Genomic DNA, 20,963 nt, shown 5'->3' on the forward strand with positions numbered 1-20,963 from the left:
TTGGGAAAAAACAGAAAAAACAACTTGGCAAGAAATGTCCCACAAAATGCTAAAAACTACAAGGTGACAAAAAAATTGGGGGGATTTTTTAAAAACATTTTTTACCATTTTTAACTTATTTTTAGGTTATTGTCTTGTAATAATTGCTGTATTCTTGTTGATGTTTTTGCTTATTTTCAGGTCATTGTCATGTAATTCCTTCGTAATTTCATTTCACTTTACAGTTTTTTTTGCCTTTTCTTGTTTAGTTGCTTATCACCTTCTTCCCGTGTTTCTGAAAGAAATCAAGTCAATTTGTTCAAGTTTTAAAGGGTTTAATTTGAGCTTTTTGGAAATTAATAATGGGTAACTTAATGGGAAGCTTAAGTGGTAGCCCGGCAACACTGTTACCTTGGCCTATTATAGTATCCTGTGGGGCCCTGGACCAAACAAAGCCTTTTTATTCTCTTCTCAGGATGTAAACACACACAAGCTACAAATGCATCCCTGTACCATACACATAAAAACACAGCTGTACATGCATAGAGGAAGGAAACACATGACTCATGACATGGTACAGACTGTAGGTGGAAGTGCTTAAGCCTTGGTCTGAACCCCACAGAGAAACCTGATCAAATGCTTTGTCCCTCTGTCAATCTAAAAATTGTGTCATAAAAGCCCAGTCAACTCCCCCTGTACTTATTCAGGAAGATGTATTGTAGTCCTCTGCAGCCCACCACCTTCACAGGATGTGATTGAGCCTTTTTTAAAGGCCATTTCTCCTCATCTATCAAATACGCCCTGACCTGTTAAGACAGAAATAACCTTTTCTCTGTATGAAGCAGCCCGACACAAGCCGCGGACTCTTCTAGAGTCCACACAATGGACTGCGAGAGCTGAGACAAGCACAATGTTTGTTTGTGAAAAATTAAATGTTGCATTTTGAAACATCTGTGTTAGAATAATCATCAAAGATCAAGAGGTGTCTGAATGCTTCCTCTCTCTCAATTTGAACCGAAACCACAGCATGATGTCTCATTAACCTTTTCACATTATTTAGGCATCATTAGTTTCAGAAAATCGTTTTTTCCAGTGTTTCACATTTACAACAAGGGAACAGAAACCGCTTTCACAGATGCAGACACATACATGAGTAACCATGCACTCACATGTTCCTTCCCAATTTGTGAATGACGGATGAAACTATTTCCTACTATCAGAATTCAAACAACCAAGGAAGTATCAAAGGTTTTAATTTAACGTGGGTAAGTCCATGACATTCTGCCCACCAAAGCTGTCGAAACAGGGCTGTTAATATAAAAATTAAAGAGTTAAAAGACATCTCATTACTCATTGTTAAACGGATCATTCAATTTCAGATCAACTGGAACTAAATACACCCATGTGCAGACTTAGGATTACCCACAATGCCCCCCTTTGGCTTGCACAGTATCCACCACCCCTCACCCCATCCCCACAGATCAGATTTGGACTTGTTGTCTTTGATGTGTCTGACATTGGTCCACCAGATACCTGTGGAAACCCCCTGTGACACCCTCTATCAAGCGTCCATAATTGATTCTCATGAGCATATGTTTATGATGGATGTTCATCGCTCCGAGTTCATATAGAGAAAAATGATTCTAGGAGAATTTTCTTAAGGTGCATACCGACAGTGTCTGGGGAGGGGATCGTGTTTCAGACAATCGATTCATGTTAAACTGCACTAAGCTGAGTTGGGGGTTGGCATGAGTGTGTGAGAGCGTATGAGAATTTGGATGGCATGCTTGCACCTACGTGTTTGAGCCTTTGTAATGTGTGTTTACATGCTTTCCTGCATTTATAATGTATGTAAAAGCGTGCGAGTCTGTGCGCGCATACACGATGGCGCCGTATGCATGCGCGCGCACAGTGTATCTGAGCACAGTGGTAATGCATCTGGGCCTGATTTGGCACTACTGGCGGCCTCTTCCATTAGAGCTGGAGGTGATTATCCTGGAGAGTGGCTGCAGAGAGGAAAGAAGAGCGAGACTAATGCTGTAAGGTTGAAGGCCTTTCTGAGCTTCTTCTAAATTGTTCGGAGGAAAAGCACAGTGCAAGTGCCTGTCTTGGACCGCAAAAAAATAACATTAGAAGGTTTTCAACCAAATGAATCAGATATGCATCCATTTTGGATTTTGGTGGTGGCATAATGGCTGTAATCTGTTAAGTGGTTAATCTGAGTTCAATAGTCATTCATGTTCAAGAAATGTAGGCAATTAGTCGAACATTAACCCCATCACCAATCTGAAAGTGACTCACAGCGATACTGCTTGCTGTCAGGATTGCATCTAATAATTATTTCCAATTTTCAATTCTTATTTCCAACTAAACAATTAATCAATGTTAAGAGACTGTATGCACTGATGGCTTTTGTGGGGAACCCCACTTGTCAAGCTCCTTGAGGGTTTTCCAAGGTTTCCCTTGCATGTCTTCGTTTCTTGAAATGTATAACTTTGTAGTTTGGGGGCATCAGGGTAGCTAAAGCACAAACCATGGTATGAAAAAAAAACACACATAATTGATTACCAATCACAAGAGGGACCAGAAAATAGTCTGTACGGTCTTGAAATGGCAATATACGCCAGCTAAATAACCATTTCTTGTTTTTCCGTAGTTGTGGTGGTCAATTGTCAGGGTCAAAGGTGACATTTCTCTGAGGGAAAGGGAAAAGAGGATCCTGTTTTGGCAAGCAAATAGTGGGATGTACCAGTGGGGCCCTCTCTCTGGTTCCATCCTTCAGTTTTCTTCCTCCCCATCCCTCAGAAAAAGGTCCCCTCATATAACCCTCCCAGGGCATGTGAGACTGGACTTCTGCTTCCTAGGTCTCTTCTGATTGGGCAGTATGCCTGTTGGCATCCCCCTTGGCACCCTGTGTGGGTGGATTGTCCCATTGGTGCCTGCTAAGACAAGGCCTCTGTTGTGGTGGGTGAGGGAGGCGTGAAAAATGCACTGGACCCTTCGTTCAGCTCCCAAGCCCCGTCCATGGCCCCTGTGCTCAGAGCGATGTTTTGGCTGCATAAGGGCTTAACTCTTAAGATAGACAGGGACCGTGGTGGTTGAGGTATTTCTAAAATAAGTCTGTTTTTGTCATGGTTATGTTAGAGGACTATTATTTCTTCCTTCTGCAGAAACCTTGTCTGAATCATAATTGCATTCAGGATACTCTAAAAAATCTCTTTTTTTTCTTCAGTTTTGCCCACTGAATGTCACCATAGCCAATTTATCACCATCTTTCAGCTCTCAAGGTTCCACCTCCCAAGCAAGGAATAGCTATTCTCCTCTTTAAATGACCTCTCTTTCGCCTCCTTGCGACATATGACTCTCTCCATGACTACTGTCTGACCCATTCTTAGTCCCTCCCTCACCTCCCAGCCCTCAATGTGAGACTGCAGCTGTTCAAGGGCCTCCAGTTTCTCCATCTGCCTCTTGGTCTCATTGATGTTGGAGCAGACAGCCTTCATGGCCTGCAGAGCCTCCTCCACTGCTGGATAGTCAGTGTGCTTCTTGGGGGTCCGCTTCAGCAGCTCCTAAATTGGGAGAAAAGGAGTTGTGCTGAATTTTAAAACTGAAACTGTAGAATTTCAAGAAGTAGGTACATTAAAAAAAACACTTCAATCTTAGAGGGGCAAAAAGTATTCTGTGACCTTTAGTAAGAAAATCTTCCCAAACCTACCACCCCCACAGTTGGAAATACAAGTACATGGGGAAGATTGCCTTGAAAAAAGTTTTTTCTAACAATATAAAATGAGTCACTGATATTGATCAACACAGATACATTACAATCTGTATTGTGTCCATGTGATGAGGTTTCTGATTTAGCTTTCATGAGAGTTTTTGCATTATTTGGTGCTATTACTTGACGACAGTGCTGTGACATCAGAGCAGCAGTTGCACAGTACCTTCAGCAGCAGAGGGTACTTGCAGATCCTCTGAATGGGGGTGAGAAGGTAGCCCTCCAGGGGAATATCTGTGCTTTTCTTCCCTCCGAGGAGCATACAGTGCTGAAGAAGAAACACAAACAAACAATATTACACACCAGCATTCACCAAGACACATTAAATATTTAAAAATGGACAGATCATGTGTATCATCAGAGGGACAGAAAAAGAGTCTGTCTGAAATGCCAGAGGTTCACGGGAAGAATTTGATAGGGCCGGGTGATGTGGCAATAAAAATCAACATATTTTATATATATATGTACACTTCACCTTTCACCCAGGAGAGAGTGGTGCAGATGGGTGGATGAGAGTGTGTGTGTGTGTGTGATGCAACGCATTTGTGCCGTTGGTTTAAAAAAAATATTTTGACAATTCATTTTATACATACCACTTAATAACAAGCTGCAATATACCGAGTATAATTGATATATTGCCCCATTCCTAGTTTGAACATGCTTTAACACATCAACACACACCAAACATTTGTATCTAAAACATGAGACATGAAACCGAGATGGTCAAACATTCTTATGTCAAAAAAGTCCAGCTGGACAAGGTGTTAACCTTTCCATTTACTTCCCCTTAGCAAAAACTGTTTTAAGTTTACCAGTGGAAGAAATTAAAAACTCATCAGTAAGGAATTATCAAATATTTATTCATTAGGTCTTCGAAAAGAGTGTCTTAGTTAATTTACAGAGTGGAAGAAGTCATTTAACTTTCATTTCTACATTATAAAACTTTTTTTTAATGCTTGTTATCTAACACAGCACCTGTTTTGTTCTAAGACTGTTTGCAGCTGTTTGCGTTGCTGTCTCATGCCTCTTGTGTTTTTGTCAGCAATAAATAGACTTTAATTGACTATTGTTGTCATTTCCATTCAGTCACAGTCTGTTGCTTTAACAGGTCCAGGTGCAGGAGAATACTCCGCCTCACTTTGTCTGGGCACAGAGACTTAGGTGTGGTACTTTTTCTATATGTCTCCTGCAAACAAGTTAATAAACCTGTATGTAGTTTGAGACATGCTCTTTCTACTAAAAAATGCATGTGCAATTATGGAGCAAATGCTCTGATGCCACTGAAAAGGTGTTTGTGTACTGAGAGTCTTGAAAAAGAATACATATAGTGAGTAATTTATTTATTCTTTTAATTTTTCTACTATTATATTACAGTACAGGGAACAACTACTAATTATTTACTAATTTTTACTTGATCTCTGGGACATCTTTGCACAACCTCAAACCATGACAGCCATAGTTACCAGAAAGGATTTATTGTTTCTGCCATATTTATAAAATAGGTAATGAAAGGTATATTTTAAGGTAGGATAAGGTATAAGGTAGGGGAGAAAAAATCTTGGGAAAAAGTTTAAAAAGCCAGGGAAAAACTATGTTATTATAATAATCACATATTGAAAAATTAGTTTACAAAATTATAATTTTTGTTTTATTATTGTTTCTTTGTTTGTTTGTTTTTAACTAATTTTCTTCTTTTTTCGATAATATTTTATTAATTTTACATTAACAAACAAAGAACCAGACAGCACAGAGCTTGCCAAATTACAAAAGAATAATAATGTACATTAGTTGCATTTAGAGACATTTGGATCATATCACATGCATTATTGTTTGCATTAGACTTATGTCAAAGGAAGGGATTAAACAGTCTATGACTTATTTGTAAAGACAAGTTGCGGGCGCCCTTTCTAAAATATATCAACAAAATGACTAGAAAGCTTTTTAACTAATCTTCATATGTTTTTCTAGTACTTTTTTTTTTTTTTACTAATTTCTAGCTTATTTTGGGGTTATTTCATCTTTTGTTGCTCAATGCCTTTTCACCGTGTTTATGAAAGGAGTTTTTTTGGTAGCACTTATTTTATGTGCATGAAAAGATCTTTCTCTTTTTGCTACTCTTAGAAAAAAAAAACATCAGGACAATGAAACAAAAAGACTTCATTTCTAAGATGAATTGTTTAGACACACAACTCTTGGACTGTAACTATAAGACATTCCTTTGACTATGCCACTGAAAAAACCCTCCAAAACAGCCGTGCTTTCCGGCAGAAAGATCACTGAGAAACATTGCGAATTTGTTCTCCTCCCCAAAAAGATTTGGGCTTTAAAAACTGCCCCCCAGAACCAGTTGAAAGGAGGGGGTTTTCCTCTGATGTGGGGGGTTACAGTTCCCGTCATGGTTTCTCTACGCCTTCTATTTTGTAGGAACGCAGCCTGTCAGTGTGCTATGAGCTCATGGGATGGGATGAAAGATCAAAAGCAGCCGTGCAGATAAACCACTTGAGTGTTCTCCAGTGGGAAAGGAGGCAGAAGATCAGTTTAGAGCATTATAATCGTATGGCAATTCCTCTCCACTCAGTGCAGAGGAGGAGAGGAGAGGATGGCGGTGTGGGGAGGGATTTTGGATGGAAAAATGAGGGGCAAAAATGCAACTGATCACGGCTGCAGAATTTTGGGATTCCACAGATTCCTACTGTCTTTCTCTCCCACACCCCCACCCCTCCCATTTCCATCTAAATCTTCCCTGACTTCCTTTTTCTTCTTTCCTCTCATCTTCTGCTTATTTGTAATCTGCCAGCCTAAAGCCAGAATTCCCTTTGCTCTTCACTCTGACCTCCTTTCACTTCCCTCTTCTCTTCCAACGCAATTAGCACTTAATTTCTACATACAATTTCAGAAGCTCTCTTCATTGTGTGATTCAATTAGCATAAAAATAGTTCAATCCAGAGAAAAAAAAATCTACTAGAATTAAGCATATCTGAAAAGAAGTCAATGGCAACAAATGTTATGCTGCCATTAACTGCTATAACAATGATTTGCAATGGTCTCCACTTAAAGAGATAAATCTTTCATTCTGTATCCTTTGCTTTTCTACACAGAAAATCAAGTTTTCTTTCTTCTTTGATATAAATGTGTGTTTTTTCCTTAATTATATAGAATCAATTTTGTTTCTATTTTGCTCACGGTTGCTACTCAAAAGAGCCAGTCCAATATTTGAGATTATCCCGAGCAGGCCTGACAACTGTTTTAATGCATAACCAGATGTTGTATCCTGATTTTATTTTGGAATCATCAGTGTCGCACAAGACCTAACCAATTAACCACCGCATGACTGTGCCAAGAGAGGCAAAAAAGCCAAAGCACACAGCAACACTCTGATCCCACTGTTTCCAGTCCTGTGGGTCAGAATAATGCCATGGAAGCAAACCATAAGGCAGCGACAAACCGGGGGCCTCAGATCTCTCGGCCAATCCCAAACAGGCTGCCAACACTCCACAGCTGGCTGGCCCGGAATCTGCACATGATTTCATTGGTTCGGGCCTCCGCTCAAAGGCCCCGTCGACATTCTGAGTTCATTGTCCGGGGCCTCAAAGGTTTGGGTGTCAAAACACAGAAACAGCTGGCAGCGGAAACACTACAAGAGCGACACAAAGGTGACCCTGGTGGTTGCATCCTGTCCCGGCAGGAAGAACCCACTGACCTTGTTTTGGTTTCTGCCCTTTATTCAAGAGTTAACATGGAAATGGAGGTGATGTGGTGGAAGGAAAATGAGGAGGAGGATGGATAGATGAGAATTGCAGGGGGAAAAATGTGGGTCAGAGGTAGACCAACAAGGATACATAACACGTGGAGATTTTCAATACAGAATTAAGAGTCAGAGTCGTAGCGGGAAGAGGAAGGCAGCCCATAAAAATGCAGAAGACAAATATGAAGACATGAGGAGTGTAGAAGCAGTGTGAAGAAACAGCAAGATCAGCAGAGTGGAGGAGAGGAGATGTGGCGGCTTACCAGCAGGAAGGTCCTGATGTTGGGGATTTTGTTTAGCTCCATGAGAAGTCGTAAAGCCTTCTCATGGTTGCTGCAGTACTCGCCGTACACTGAGAAACTCTCCCTCTGCAAAAAAGGAGAAAAACACAGGTGAGGATTGCAGACCAGGGACTTGATAATACCATATTTTACTGGCTTTTGTTGGCAGCCTTGAGGAATCCACTGAGACAGGAGAGAGATTCACAGTGCAGAGCTGGGGAGAAGGCTCCAGTTATTAAATGAGATTCAGTTGTACTATCACAAGGAAAGTGGTGAATAACTACACTTCTACAGCTGCCATCGCTTATCATTACTAGCCCTTTGAAACCTGAGCAAACTGGCTTGATTTCTTACAAAAATATGGGAAGAAGACAATGAGCAAAGAAACATGAAATTACTGAAAAATCTGCAAGATATTAATAAGAAGTACAAGAAATGTACTTGAATTTTTCAAAAAGACAATAAAAGAAAGGAAAAAAAGAAGGAAAAAAGAAGGAAATTACCTGGAAAAAGTGCTTAAAATATGATATATATAAATATATGTAATATAATATATAATAAATATACATTTTTATGATTATATAGCTTTTCCCTGTTTTTTTCCGTTTTTCCTAGACATTTTCCCTTGCTTTTTAAAAAACAATTTTCTAAATCTAATAATTTCTTGCGATTTGTGGGACATTTCTAATGAAGTTGATAATAGCCTTTTTCCTACATTTTTGGAAAAAAAATGCACCACTTTGCTCAGGGTTCAAAGGTTTAAATATTTGTGGAAGGTGTCTGAAAACAGCACAAAAAAAGTGAAGATGCTTGAGGTTTCAAAGGGATAAGATACTAAATATAGTACACTGTTTGTAAAAATACACCTATGTTGACCTAAATGGTTTTTGGACCTACCAAAATTGAGGTTGTGCAGAGAGGGTTCGTGGCAGCAAAATCAGCATTGGCTATGACAACACCATGACAGCATATGCTATATACTGTCATGGTGTTGTGTATCATTGATTTGACAAAACTACTGAAAGAATACAGACTCTCATAAAGCTCTTTGCATCGTTATGCACTAGTATTCATCATCATCATTTGTCACACTTCTCTTTTTCAAAGTATTCTACATCATAGCGGAGAAAAAAAATAGCATGCCAACAGGCAACACTTCCCTTTTCCTGGGTGATAGCATCCAACTGTGTACCAAGACAAACAAACCCAGCACTAATACAGACGCTTTTGTCGAGCTGCCATTTAGTGTTCTTTACAATATGTAATGCAACACCTGAGCAAGTGAATAGTCGCTTCAAATGCATTATTCACGCAGCACACTGTCACCAACAATGTATACACAGTTTCACAGCTGCAGTTGAGTTTACACCCTGAAGCATATTGAGGGCTATTGTATATTCTTAAATATGCTACAGTAATTAGGATGTGAAACCATGCGCATGGTGGGGCCTTAGATTGACGTCCAGAAACTGAAACTGTCATCTGAAACAGCCTAGTAAGTGAAATCCAAAACGGCAGGTGCTCGGTCACCACTTTCAACCTTAACTGTTGCTGCCCAGAGGCTTCTGCATTTTAAGCTTGTTTCGCTGTAGAACCGCAAAGGAAAAATCATTATTGGGTCATTTAAACCAATCAGCGTTAAGAGTTTGAAAGCATATGTGAATAATTTTATGAGTTCCAGACGCAATTAGTTCATGAATAAGTATCTATATGTGGTGGTAGATGACACCAGGGGGGAGGGATGGGGCAAACTTTCCCTTATTATCTGTGTGTGTCCCAGCATATCACTCTGTGTCCCCTCTCTAAATTTGGAGGTTTTTTTGCAGGTCCGTGAATGCAGCACAGGTGAAATACTTCATGAGGTTTTTAGATGACGCCTGGAAGGAGAGGAGAGCAAACCTTCGGTTATTACTTCTGTGTAATCCAATCAGAGCTGACCGAATCAAATCGATGGACAAGTGGAGCAGCTACTGCTGCAAGCGAGTAATAGTAAACTTTTAGACCAGAATGCAGAATGGAAAGAAGAATGAACGATTAAGTTTCACTTTCACTGTGGCTGATGTTCTGCTGTTCCATCTGTGCCCAGAGTACGCTCTGCACTGGTGTGTGTTACAGAAGTACATTTAATGAAGGAAAAAAAAGAATCCTTTGACAAATACAAATGGTTACCAAGCCATCACCCCACACGGGTACAGATGTGCAAAAGAATCATGTGTGTTGTTTTACTACCAAACACACACACACAAACTTTACTACACACAATGTGCCACTGCCAAGAGTCTGTTTAACATGGTGACCCTGCAGTGGTGACAGAAGCAGCCTAACAGAGCTAACAGCTCTTTCAATAAACCTCTGTGATTCTGCTCAATTTCTTTCCCTTGACCAGAAGTAGCTGAAAATCTTTTGTAAATATGTATCACAAGTGAGCAGCACAATATAAACAGTGGGCAGTTTTTTGCCACACAGGCAGGCTGTAAACCAAACACACCCAAAGCCACGTTTGGCAGGGGACTCCACTCCAAAGCACAGCTGGGCCGGCATATGGCGTGAAACCCCAGATACTGTCAAACTGAGTTAATACACAGCTACAGGAAGAGAGCACAGAAGGGTCAAGACTTGTAAATATACATGTACCACTTCACCCTATTTGTTCATGCGTACATGTAAAAGTGATATTTGTTAACAGTCTGATTTTCTAAATGCATGTCCATAATACCGATAAAGGACTATACTGGTGTTTCTCAATGTTTCTGTCCATCTACTGAAAACCACCTACAGTATAACAAAATCCAGTCTTACAGACTGACATTAGGTCAATAGTTTCCATTCTTTTTGGTGAAGATTTGGAACAAGTGAGGTCATATTTACAGACTGAGGGGGCTTTAGCTCTAAAATCATCACTTTGTCATAAAACAGAAAATGTACTTCACTGACACCACCCTGTTTGCTAAGCAATCCCAAAGCAATAAGAAATGCAAAGTACTTTGAGAATAAAGTTACCTTGTGGCTGTATTTTGTCCAGAGCATGATGCAAAGTAATCCAGCAGCAAACTATGTAGGATGGCTGAATGCACTTCAGATCAAATATGTGATTGTAATATGTAGCAAAAATGTGAATGGGAATTTTGCAGCTTTTTGCAATGTTGTTCTGTGTTGTAAAATATATTAGAAAATGGCATGCTTTATAAAGCAGTTGACAGAACTGTAAATTGTACAAAATTTGTTGGGTTAAAACATGGAGAAATCACAGCATGGTCCTTCAGCGTCTCAGGACAGACTTAACAGTATAAAAATGTACTCTCCAATAGCTTTCCATTCATGAAACTAGGAAAGTAAACAGAATCTGTCTTCTGCTGCCTATTTGCCCTACCCAGATTTTTCATCAAGAAGGGCTAGCGACGACTACAGTGAATGTGCCCAGACTGTACATTCCAGCAGTAAACAGGATGTTTCCATGTGTCAGTATCCAGCAACTTGTTGAGGTTTCTTGTACCTGAATTAAGCTGGTCCAGTCAATATCAAACACATGGACAAACCCACCAACACAATACTTGAGCAGACTGACTATTAACATGTAATAATTGTTCTATTATATTAGAGAAAAGGCAGACATCTCTTCGGCTGATATCTGTGACCAGGGATGTAAATTAATGTTTCGACCACCTGTCACTGTGGCTGGTGGATTAAAAAAAAAATCAACCACCTACTCAACAGATAACCACTGATTTTTTGGCTGGTAAGCGGAGCAAATCTAGCAGCCACTAAAATATTTTACCAGAATTTGGCTGGTAGCTGGTGCTTATTTCCAATCCTGTCTCTAACACCAAAATAATCCCAATTATTAAATAGCACTACAAGTCGAGGAAAAATATGCTTTTTTGATTTTGGGTTGAACTGTCCCTTTAAGGGAATGTTTAAAGGCACATTAATGTAGTCACTGTATCTCAGTTTACACTTACAAGCTTCTGGATATGGTGGCACTCTGCTTCTGAACCTGAAATAACCATTTCAGCTCTCAAACACTATCTGCAATTGAACCCCTCTGCTCCAAAAAACAGCGTGCCTTTCTGCTGCTATGTTTACAACCAAAGCCCTCTCAAAGGCATTTCCTTTTCTCAGGTGACAACAACTACAGAGTCAATTTAAGCACAACTAAATGTCTTACCAGGGCCAATATGTGAACCACAGAGTCAATTTTCAACATCAGGACTACACTGAAAGACTGAAAGACATCAGTTGTACCAGGAATAGCTCAAAGACTCGGGCTGTCCCTTTGATAAACATAAGTCTTTATTTGAATTCTTCGTCATTGGAATGTTATTCCGGAGGCTAGATGAGAGGGTAGTATCACACGCTGAGGAATCACATAGAGTCAAAGCATAATGGGTGTAGTTCAGAAAGTGCATAATGACATGACTGTTGCTACTTGCACAGTGCTCGTGTATACACTCCCCAGAATAGAGCTAATATTGATGTCTCTGATTTCTCCTCTAACATGAGTCCCTTTTTCACCTTTGCAGGGTCTGAATAATCTCATGTATGCCGTGATCTTGAAGCGGGGGTTAAGAATCTGTGTGTTTGTGTGTGCGTTTATCTGTACTCACACCAAATTTTTGCTTCATGTTAGTAAGGAAATTGTTTTTTTTTAGTAAATGTCCTATAGTGATGGATACATATCTGTGTACTGCTTAACAAGAGTAACGATGTAAAACAATTCTGGTCATTTTACTTCAAAATAAAAGACTGGTGCTCTTTCTTTTCTTTTCTTTTTTTTTTTCTTACATCAGCAGCCTCCCAAGCCATCTTGACAACATCTGACTTTGAATAGCAATGAATCTTCCCATTTTTCTTCCCTAACCATGAGTGACAGACAGTCTTGTGGAACAATGCGGGAGGTTAATCAAATCCCAGTCATGGTGTTGACCTCTGGTCGAGGTCAAGGGCTACGGCTGGAGGGCTCCAGACGGGGCAAACCCATTGGCTAAGACGTGTCAGTGCTGAAGGAGACAAAGGTCATGGGTTGGAGACGGAAGTGTAATGGATATACAGGGTAACACTTTTACCCCTGTTTTGCATTTGAAAGCAGTGCCTTAACATTCATTAATGTTTAAAACACACTTCAATGTTGCTGAATGGAGATATAAGGCCATATTTAAGTGTTTACTATTAAACTGTGTTTTACTATACTGTTATTCATTTTCTGTTTATATAGTAGCTTCGACAGAGTTAAAAATGTGTGTTTATATTGTGTACACCTACTTTTGGTACATTAACCACATTAGTGCTGAAACGATTAGTTCATTTAATAATAATAATAAAAACTAACTGAAAAACACGCCCACAGCACTATCTGACTGGTTATACGTCATGAGTAATATAGGCCGCCGTGCCACAGACAGGCGAAGGCGAAAGTAGAATGCATCTGTTCAGGTGAGCAAGTGGAGTTGTGAATCAAACAGATGGCAACATTTAATACTGAAGCTGTAATAAACAGCCCGATTATCTACACTGAAGTTTCAACACCAACAATTTTACTGTTAACAGGAGTAGTTACTGGATGTAACTTCAGCTGTTTGAGTAGGAGAACTGCAAGGAGAAGAAGAAGAGTGAGATGGCATCTGGGCGAGGCGAGAGACGTGAATAGATAATCGTACTTAAACAAATGCAGCACAGTGACCATGCAGACATTCCATACACTGGATGTAGAACAAAAGCCTGCAGATGTGCATTTAAACCATATTAGACTCATTTAAATGCTGTCTCTTTGTCACCGTAGAGACTTTAGTCTGCATGACCACATGAAATTTTACCTCGGTCTCACAAAAACTGGTCACATTGGTCACAGTTTACAGCCCTGCCTCTACATGATATCTTAAACAGATGAAAAGAAGTTGACTGAAATACTATTTAGATTCATTATATCAATGCTACAGTGTCATTTATTGAGTTTTGCTTTATAACAATGACTCATCATGATACCTGAAATCAATATCCAGTGCTGGTTTGAGTCACAAAGGTTTCTTTCCTGTTATGGCACTGATGTAGACCTGAAGTAAAGTGAAATTGTGAAGATGCTGTGGCTTTTTCTCCTAAATGTATCAGTTCTGTTAGAAATCCAAGCACCTGCAGCTTTCCTATTTCCTATTACCCATCAAGTCTGACCTCTATATCTTCCAGTGTGACCACAGAGCGGTGCAAAAAAAAAAAAACAGGCTGGGCTCCTTTAATCAATTCTTTGCTCCTGACACTTGGCCTGACAGACTGAATGACCATAACGCCTCACACATGTGTGAAGGCACCTTTTGATGAGCCAATTCAACAGCTTTCCACAGATGTGACTGAATTCAGTCACGCCACAAGCAGGTAAAGTGGATGGATTGTTACTGATTCATTTCACTGCAGGGGGGGTGGTGTGGCACATAAAATGGCATGAAGGTTGCATTTTTGGCTATATATAGACATTTCTCAGTGGCACAAGCTGCACTGGAGAAATAAATAATGTAGATGGTTGAGTTTAGTTTTAATAGAGCCAAAGATCCACTGATTTCTTTTACTCTAACATTATGCTGCATTCCAGACAACTCTTAAGTCGAAATATTTGGACTCCATGAACCCCAGCTTCAGCGGTCTGACATCACACAGCAATGGCAGCGTCCATGGACACCAAGAAGGTGCACATTGTAAATGGTATGTAATCAACTAAAAAGCAATGTATTTGCATGTATTTAATGAAAATAATAGATGTACTATCATATATATATATCATATCATATATCTCCACATATAAAAATGCCGTAAAATAAAATTTGTGCTGTGCTTAGTTTTTCCTCTGTTTCGCTTATATGCGCAAGGAGGTGACCCTGCTCATGGTGCAGCTGTCCATGGACTAGCCACAGAAACACCAGTTTATCATTGTCTGTCATGTTTTTCTTTATGTTTGGTGTTGCGCACCTGGAATACTTGGAAGTCGGAAATTTCAGCTGGGAAATTTCGACCTCTGACTTTGAATGGAACACAGCATTTAATTGAAGTAAAAGGCAGAAGGCTGTAAGTTTATTGGTTTTCCAACAAGATCTTTTCTATCTTTTAGAAACTAAAATCTGAATCTAATGGTGTCCTGCAACACTGATCAACAGGCTGATGGAGCAAGTGATGGTGGAATACCTCACTGAGGTGTTCTGTGCCTCAGTGAAAGTGAAGTGAAGATAGTTTATCGGAGAGAGACAAACAGAGAGAGCGAGAGAAGGAGCTTGCGATTGAGTGCTACCAGCAGAAGCATTGTCCCCTCGCTGAGTGACACACCATCTCTTCCTCCGTGGACAGACCCTTCTTTGTTTGTTCCCTGGGGCCAAACGAGTTCAAACAGAGGGGAGCGGAGGGGGTGAGGGGGTGGGAGAACAGAGCGGAGAGGAATCTTTGGATGGAGGGATGGCGGGGCAAAAGAAGGAGATGGCAGAGACAGAGACTGATGAAGAGAGACTCTTTTTGCCTGACAGGATGCAGGCCTGTTTGGAAAGACGGCAGGAGGAAAGGCAAAGGGGTGGAGGTAGCCTGTGTGAATGTATGTATGTGTGTGTGTGAGAGAGAGAGAGAGAGAGAGAGAGAGAGGGAGAGGGGGAGTCCATGAGAAGAGAGGGGTGTTCCATGGGAGAAAAAGAGAATTAAGGGGTATTTTCACAGCAGGCTTTGCACGCTTTCCCTGCATCTGTGGTTACGGGTAGCCCATGAAAAGACTGTGTGTGTTTTTGCATGGAGGAGGGAATTCATGCATGCATGCGCTCCCACATGCGTGTCCATGCGCTTGTATATGCGTGTGACCGTCTGCTGTTTTATGTGTGTTTTTATGTACTTACAAACTGGAGGAACACGTGTCCCAGGGCATGATGAGGCTGGGGCTCAGGCTGCAGACAGGCCTCCACTGCAGACAACAACTCTTTGTGCAACTCCAGGATGTCCTCAATATTTGAAAACAGAATCTACAAACAGGAGGAATGATGTAAAGGGAGGGGATACAGAGGAAGGAAGAGATAAAGGGGCAGGGTGGAAGGAAGAAAGGGAAAAAGGCAAGGAAGTCACCAACAGATGGACGGGGATGTGAAGAAAGAAGGCAAATCTGTGATTTATACCATATCTGCTGCTGTATGTTTTTCATTGTCTGTAATTATTACTTTTATGTTTTTTTTTAAATAATTTCTCAATTTCCTTTTTTACATGTTAGAAATAAATAAATCTAATCAAAATCAATTAAATCAAAACCAAATATGTGGAGCCATAATCACAAACATTCAAGAAACAGAAAACTCTCACAAAGCTCTTAACTTAGTTTTAAAGCTTTTAGGAAGGAGTCCTCGCATAGGAGTGACTTAGAAATATTCTAAGAGTAACTCTAAACAAGGACAGGACAGACACTTTATTCTTAAAAAAGAGGTGTGGTGTGGTTGCCAGTTATGACACATTCTTTTAAAACTTGAAACCTAAACAAATAGGTTTAATTTCTTCCAAAAACACAGGGAGAAGCAAAAAGCAACTTGGCCCCAAAATTCAAAAAATTCCCAAAATGTGAAAAAGCTACCGCAAAATTCCCTGAAAATAAGCCAAACGATATTTTAAAAGAAAAAAAAAAAAACACACAAAAATGACCTTAAATAAAAGTGATAAAAATTTTAAAAATGTTTTCAGGTTAGATAAATCATTTTTCTGTAAAAATCATTTTAAATATAAAAATGTTACATCTTTCTCTCTTTGTGAGAATAATTCTTATTAATAAAACAAATTTTTGGTAACTTTCTTGTCAACTAATTTCCTGCAATTTGTATAACATTTCTTGTTAGGTTGATCATTGTTTTTTTTTCCTGCTCCTAAAAGTTTTTCAACTTAGAGCTCTTTTGGGGGCTGGGATCCTTTGTAAACAACTTTTATCTTTATCTTTTTCTAGTCTTAATTTTAAGGGGAATTTCGTAAAAATATCATAATTCTACAAATTTTCTTAGAACTTTGTCATGAGAAGAAACTCTTAGTGGTAGGAAGCTTTACGAATACGACCCCTGAGCATCTCAATATTCAAAAATGTCATTTGAAATAGTGACCAGTAGGCTTTGCAAAAAAAAAAAAGAATTCAAAAGCCAGTCATACCTTGACATGTTCGGGTGAGAGACACTGTTGGTCATCTGCAGTTTGTCTTATTCTGTGCAAAAATGCCTAAAAAGGAAACAGAAACAAAGCAGGTTTAATAATAAGCACTGTGATTTATTGTTGATAAAGTCAGGGAGGCTGAAGCACTGATGTCTGTAAAAATATATAAGCACAGAGAGTTTTAAGCAGAGAGTCAACAAGATAACGAGACAGTGTTTTTGAAATTAAAAGGAAGTCCAGGTTCCCTCTACTGATTATTTTCTATAATAAGTATGTGTGTGCATGAGGTACATACAGATCCTGTCAGATCACTATGTATGCATGAGCATAAACACATGAGCCTTTGAGCATACGACTGTCACATGCACACTCGCATACTTAACAGAACATTGCATTTCATGGTGCTATGAAGAGACGTGTCACAGTTGTTTCACTATCCCTTGAGTACCACAGAACTTCCCGCTATATGACAAGATATGTTCTTTTTCACCATCTTGTGACACTTAAAGCTCACTGTATGGATCTGCTGCAGTGGAAGCTAATGCACCTGAGCATTCAGCTGTAAGACAGCAAAAATAACTGCTTCACTGTTACAGCGTACACACACCACTTCACCGAAGACAGCCATAATAGGCTCATGTCAAGTTGAGCTTTGCTTGTGTGTGCTGTTGTTGTCCTAGTGTGTGTGTGTGTGTGTGTGTGTACATGCCTGCCAATCAGAGTCCTGACTAAGGGGAAAAAAAGAATGGTGAAGAGAAGGGAAGTGAATCTGCAAAGAGTTTCTTTTATTCTCTCTTCCCCAATTCTCCGTCTATCAGCCTGTGTCTGACAGGCTTAACCTGCCTCAGTCTGACTGTCTGCCTCATCTCCAGACGCAATACTGTCTTGAACAGAAAAGGATGGAAAAGATATGAATCCCCAAACCACTAAATAAAACCTCCTTCATTCTGGCAGGCTCTTGCTGTTGTGTCTGCCTGCGTTTCAGCGCCTCAAGACTGAAAACTGATAGCATGCCACGTGGATGACAAAGAGTTCAATGATGAATGTACAACAATGCTGAAATTCAAATATGACTGGATACTGCTATTGCTATAAACCTTTCAGTTGGTTCAAAACTGCCACTTAAAGGTTACAATGATGAAACAAGCAGCAAATTGGTCTGTACAGATACTGCCCGGACATACACAAGAAAATATTATTTGTTCTTGTGGTATCTTGTCTATTTTTTGTGGAAGGGTTTTTTTGGGGGGTTTTGAGATAACCTTTGTCGTAGATTTTCTGCCTCCACTGCAATGAAATGAGTAAATACAGTTTCATTTTTGGAGCTCCCAATGTTGAAAATGACAACCGCAATGTTTCCATTAATAATATCTCAGTAAGAAGCGATATCTGTACCAATGTGACAACTGTTTTTCAGTATCAAGAAATATGTTTGATACCTTACTTTATTTATTAACATGTTTTAAACCCTTTTCACTGCTCAGTGCATCAGAATTAATATAAAATATGAATTAAAGATAAAAATAATGTCTCACAAATTAGATCAGGAAATATCTTATTTAAAAAATTGAGGAATTCTTTATGCTTTTTTGATGCTACATCTTTAGTGAGTACTCAAAAAGTGTAAAAGAAGTATTTCACTTCTGGAAACATGGTCTTTTCGTAAAACTAGTCTGTCTATGCAGAAGAAATATGCAAGTACTTTTGAAATTGGTGCAACAGTACCTTAAAAATAGAAAAATAAGGACTGTGGCATTTCCTTTGCTCAAGAAGTATAAAACCTTCAACTACCAGAATGCACTGCACTGGACCAATAAACACTCCTGCTCATGGGTGACTTAATGTGAACTTTAACATGATGGCAGTTGGCTGGTAACAAACACTTTCATATTACAGTTACAGCTAAAGCATGTTTCTAAAAACATTTAAGGCAAGAAGTAGGCAGTGCAGAGACAGAATCTTGGTTTATATTTGATCAGCAATACTTAGTTTTAATGTTTGAGCTCAGTTCTTTCAGCCAAAGTTTACACTGTGCAGGAAGCAGTATGGCGCCCACTTCCTGTTCACAAACTCTTGCTACTACAGCTTAACATGGCACTAAAATATGTTTCTGAAAACATTTTAAGGCGAGAAATAGGCAGTGCACTACCAGAATCTTGGTTTACATTCAGTCAACACTGCCTCGATTTACCTTTTGATCAGAGTTTGGTCTGAGATTGAGAGAGAAAAAAGGGGCAAGTCTGTCTCTTAATGCATTTCTATATTCTTTGTGTCTGCGGCATGGGTTTGCGCAATACAAAAATGCTAAAGTACAGCCTGTATTTTCGAGCAACAGGCCAAGGGATAGTGAAACTTTGCAGAGTGACTTTTTTACCATCATCAGGTGGTGTTTCACTGTGGGGAAAGAAGGGAGACTGTGGCACTGGTTGGATGGAGGTGAGTTTACTACAGTTAATTTACACATATTGCTAACATTATTAGAATAAAAGGCTGGTTAAAAAAAATGACAAAGTATCTACACGATTTGACATCCAGTCTAAATATACTAAATATACTAAAGAAATAGTTCCTATGAAAATGTTTGGCACTATGTTCTGTGGATTATCAAGAACAACCCAAAATGTTGACTAGATGCCACAAAATGCAAGTAAGAAAATATGTTTTTTGTACTTAGGGTGAACCAGCACCATAAAGAAAACCTTTGCATGCTCTATACACTCACACACATCATCAGCCAACTGCACGTATTACTTACAGTAAGTCGCTTGCCTATAATGAAAGACTGACACTTGTAATCACACATTTGCTCTAAAGATAGAAGCCAGCCAACCAAGCAGCAGGCAGTAATCATATCATTTCCTCAGAGGCCGAACACTTTGGGAGGATTGTCTCCCAATTTTTTTTCCCCTCTTTACTGGCTTCTGCGTAGGTTGTACCAAAATAGAAAGCAAAGATCCTTAGCATGGAGCTGCGACCTCGCTAATTAAGATCAGTATTAAAGGGAAGCAGTAGTTGTTGTGTTCATGACTGGTTTTGGGAGGGAGCTGATTGTGCTTGAGGCGTACGCTAATTAAATCTCCCATATGGCAACTTGTACCATGTCCACACTGAAGGAGTCACTCATGTGAGATATTGCTCTCTGGCTGGCAAGGAAGACAAGAAGCGGCAGGAAACGAGGCTTTTCCTCAGTTGCTCTCAGATAGAGGAGAGCAGGGTGAAGGCTGGGAGGGTGCAGGATGGAGCAAAGGGGGCAAAAACAAAAAAGGGGTAAGGGACAATGGTGGAACAGACGTAAAAACTAAAATACACAGACTTTGGAGTTCTTATTGACATCCACCATCCAGGCAGGATTCACTCTTCAAACAAAATGTGCCACACAGATGTGGTGACAGGAGGATCAGCAGGGAGGATGGAGGGAAGGAGCAACAAAGAGATCCTTTCAGTCCAGGTCTCGCTCCAACAAGGCCATTCTCACTCAGGACTGTATTGGCTGTCTTCATTGTTCCATCACAAAGCACACAGGTTTATTTGCGGGAAAAAACTGGAAGCTTTCTCTGTTCACCAACATGACTGAAACACCAGCTTCAGTAGAGCCGCAGCAGACAACAGAACTGAGCATAAACTGGGCATGCACACCAAGCGTGTCTGAGTTTACTCAAACAGAATTTTTACAGTCTGGACTGTGAAAATATTGAGAGCGTGATCAGAATCAACAACAGGAAGTGGCCCCAAACGAAGGTATTATGGGTATAATTGGAAGGATGTTGACATCTGATGGACAGCAATTCAGTGTGCTCAGAAAGCCAAGCATCATAATTGGGCAAACTGAGGTCTGGACTGATTTTCATACTCTGCTATTTCTTGAGCCCTTAACAATAATGACAGCCAGTGAAAGAAACTCCCTGGCAAGAGAACAGATAAGTCAGTCATACTTAGTAGAAGCTATGGAGACTGGAATCTGATTTGTTTTGACTTCTTCCACAGCTATCCGTAACTTTGTAACATGACAGTTACTCAGGAGCCACTCAGGAGCCTCTTTCATACCGCCTCT

General features: G+C 39.8%; 1 protein-coding gene across 2 annotated transcripts in view; it reads right to left on the reverse strand.

The window, feature by feature from the left end:
• prex1 (phosphatidylinositol-3,4,5-trisphosphate-dependent Rac exchange factor 1) overlaps window positions 1-20,963 on the reverse strand; it is a 113,382-nt gene that overhangs the window by 71,781 nt on the left and 20,638 nt on the right. For both annotated transcript variants that reach the window (XM_088082520.1, XM_088082521.1), the window contains exons 2-6: window positions 16,913-16,978; window positions 15,634-15,756; window positions 7,763-7,867; window positions 3,921-4,022; window positions 3,387-3,548 (exon numbers count right to left, since the gene is read on the reverse strand). In XM_088082520.1, the coding sequence (XP_087938646.1) occupies window positions 3,387-3,548; window positions 3,921-4,022; window positions 7,763-7,867; window positions 15,634-15,756; window positions 16,913-16,978 (558 nt within the window). The remainder of the gene's footprint in view (window positions 1-3,386; window positions 3,549-3,920; window positions 4,023-7,762; window positions 7,868-15,633; window positions 15,757-16,912; window positions 16,979-20,963) is intronic.

The sequence above is a fragment of the Plectropomus leopardus genome, chromosome 9 (genome assembly GCF_026936395.1).
Source record: "Plectropomus leopardus strain MGB_pleo_1.0 chromosome 9, ASM2693639v1, whole genome shotgun sequence".
NCBI lineage: Eukaryota > Metazoa > Chordata > Actinopteri > Perciformes > Serranidae > Plectropomus > Plectropomus leopardus.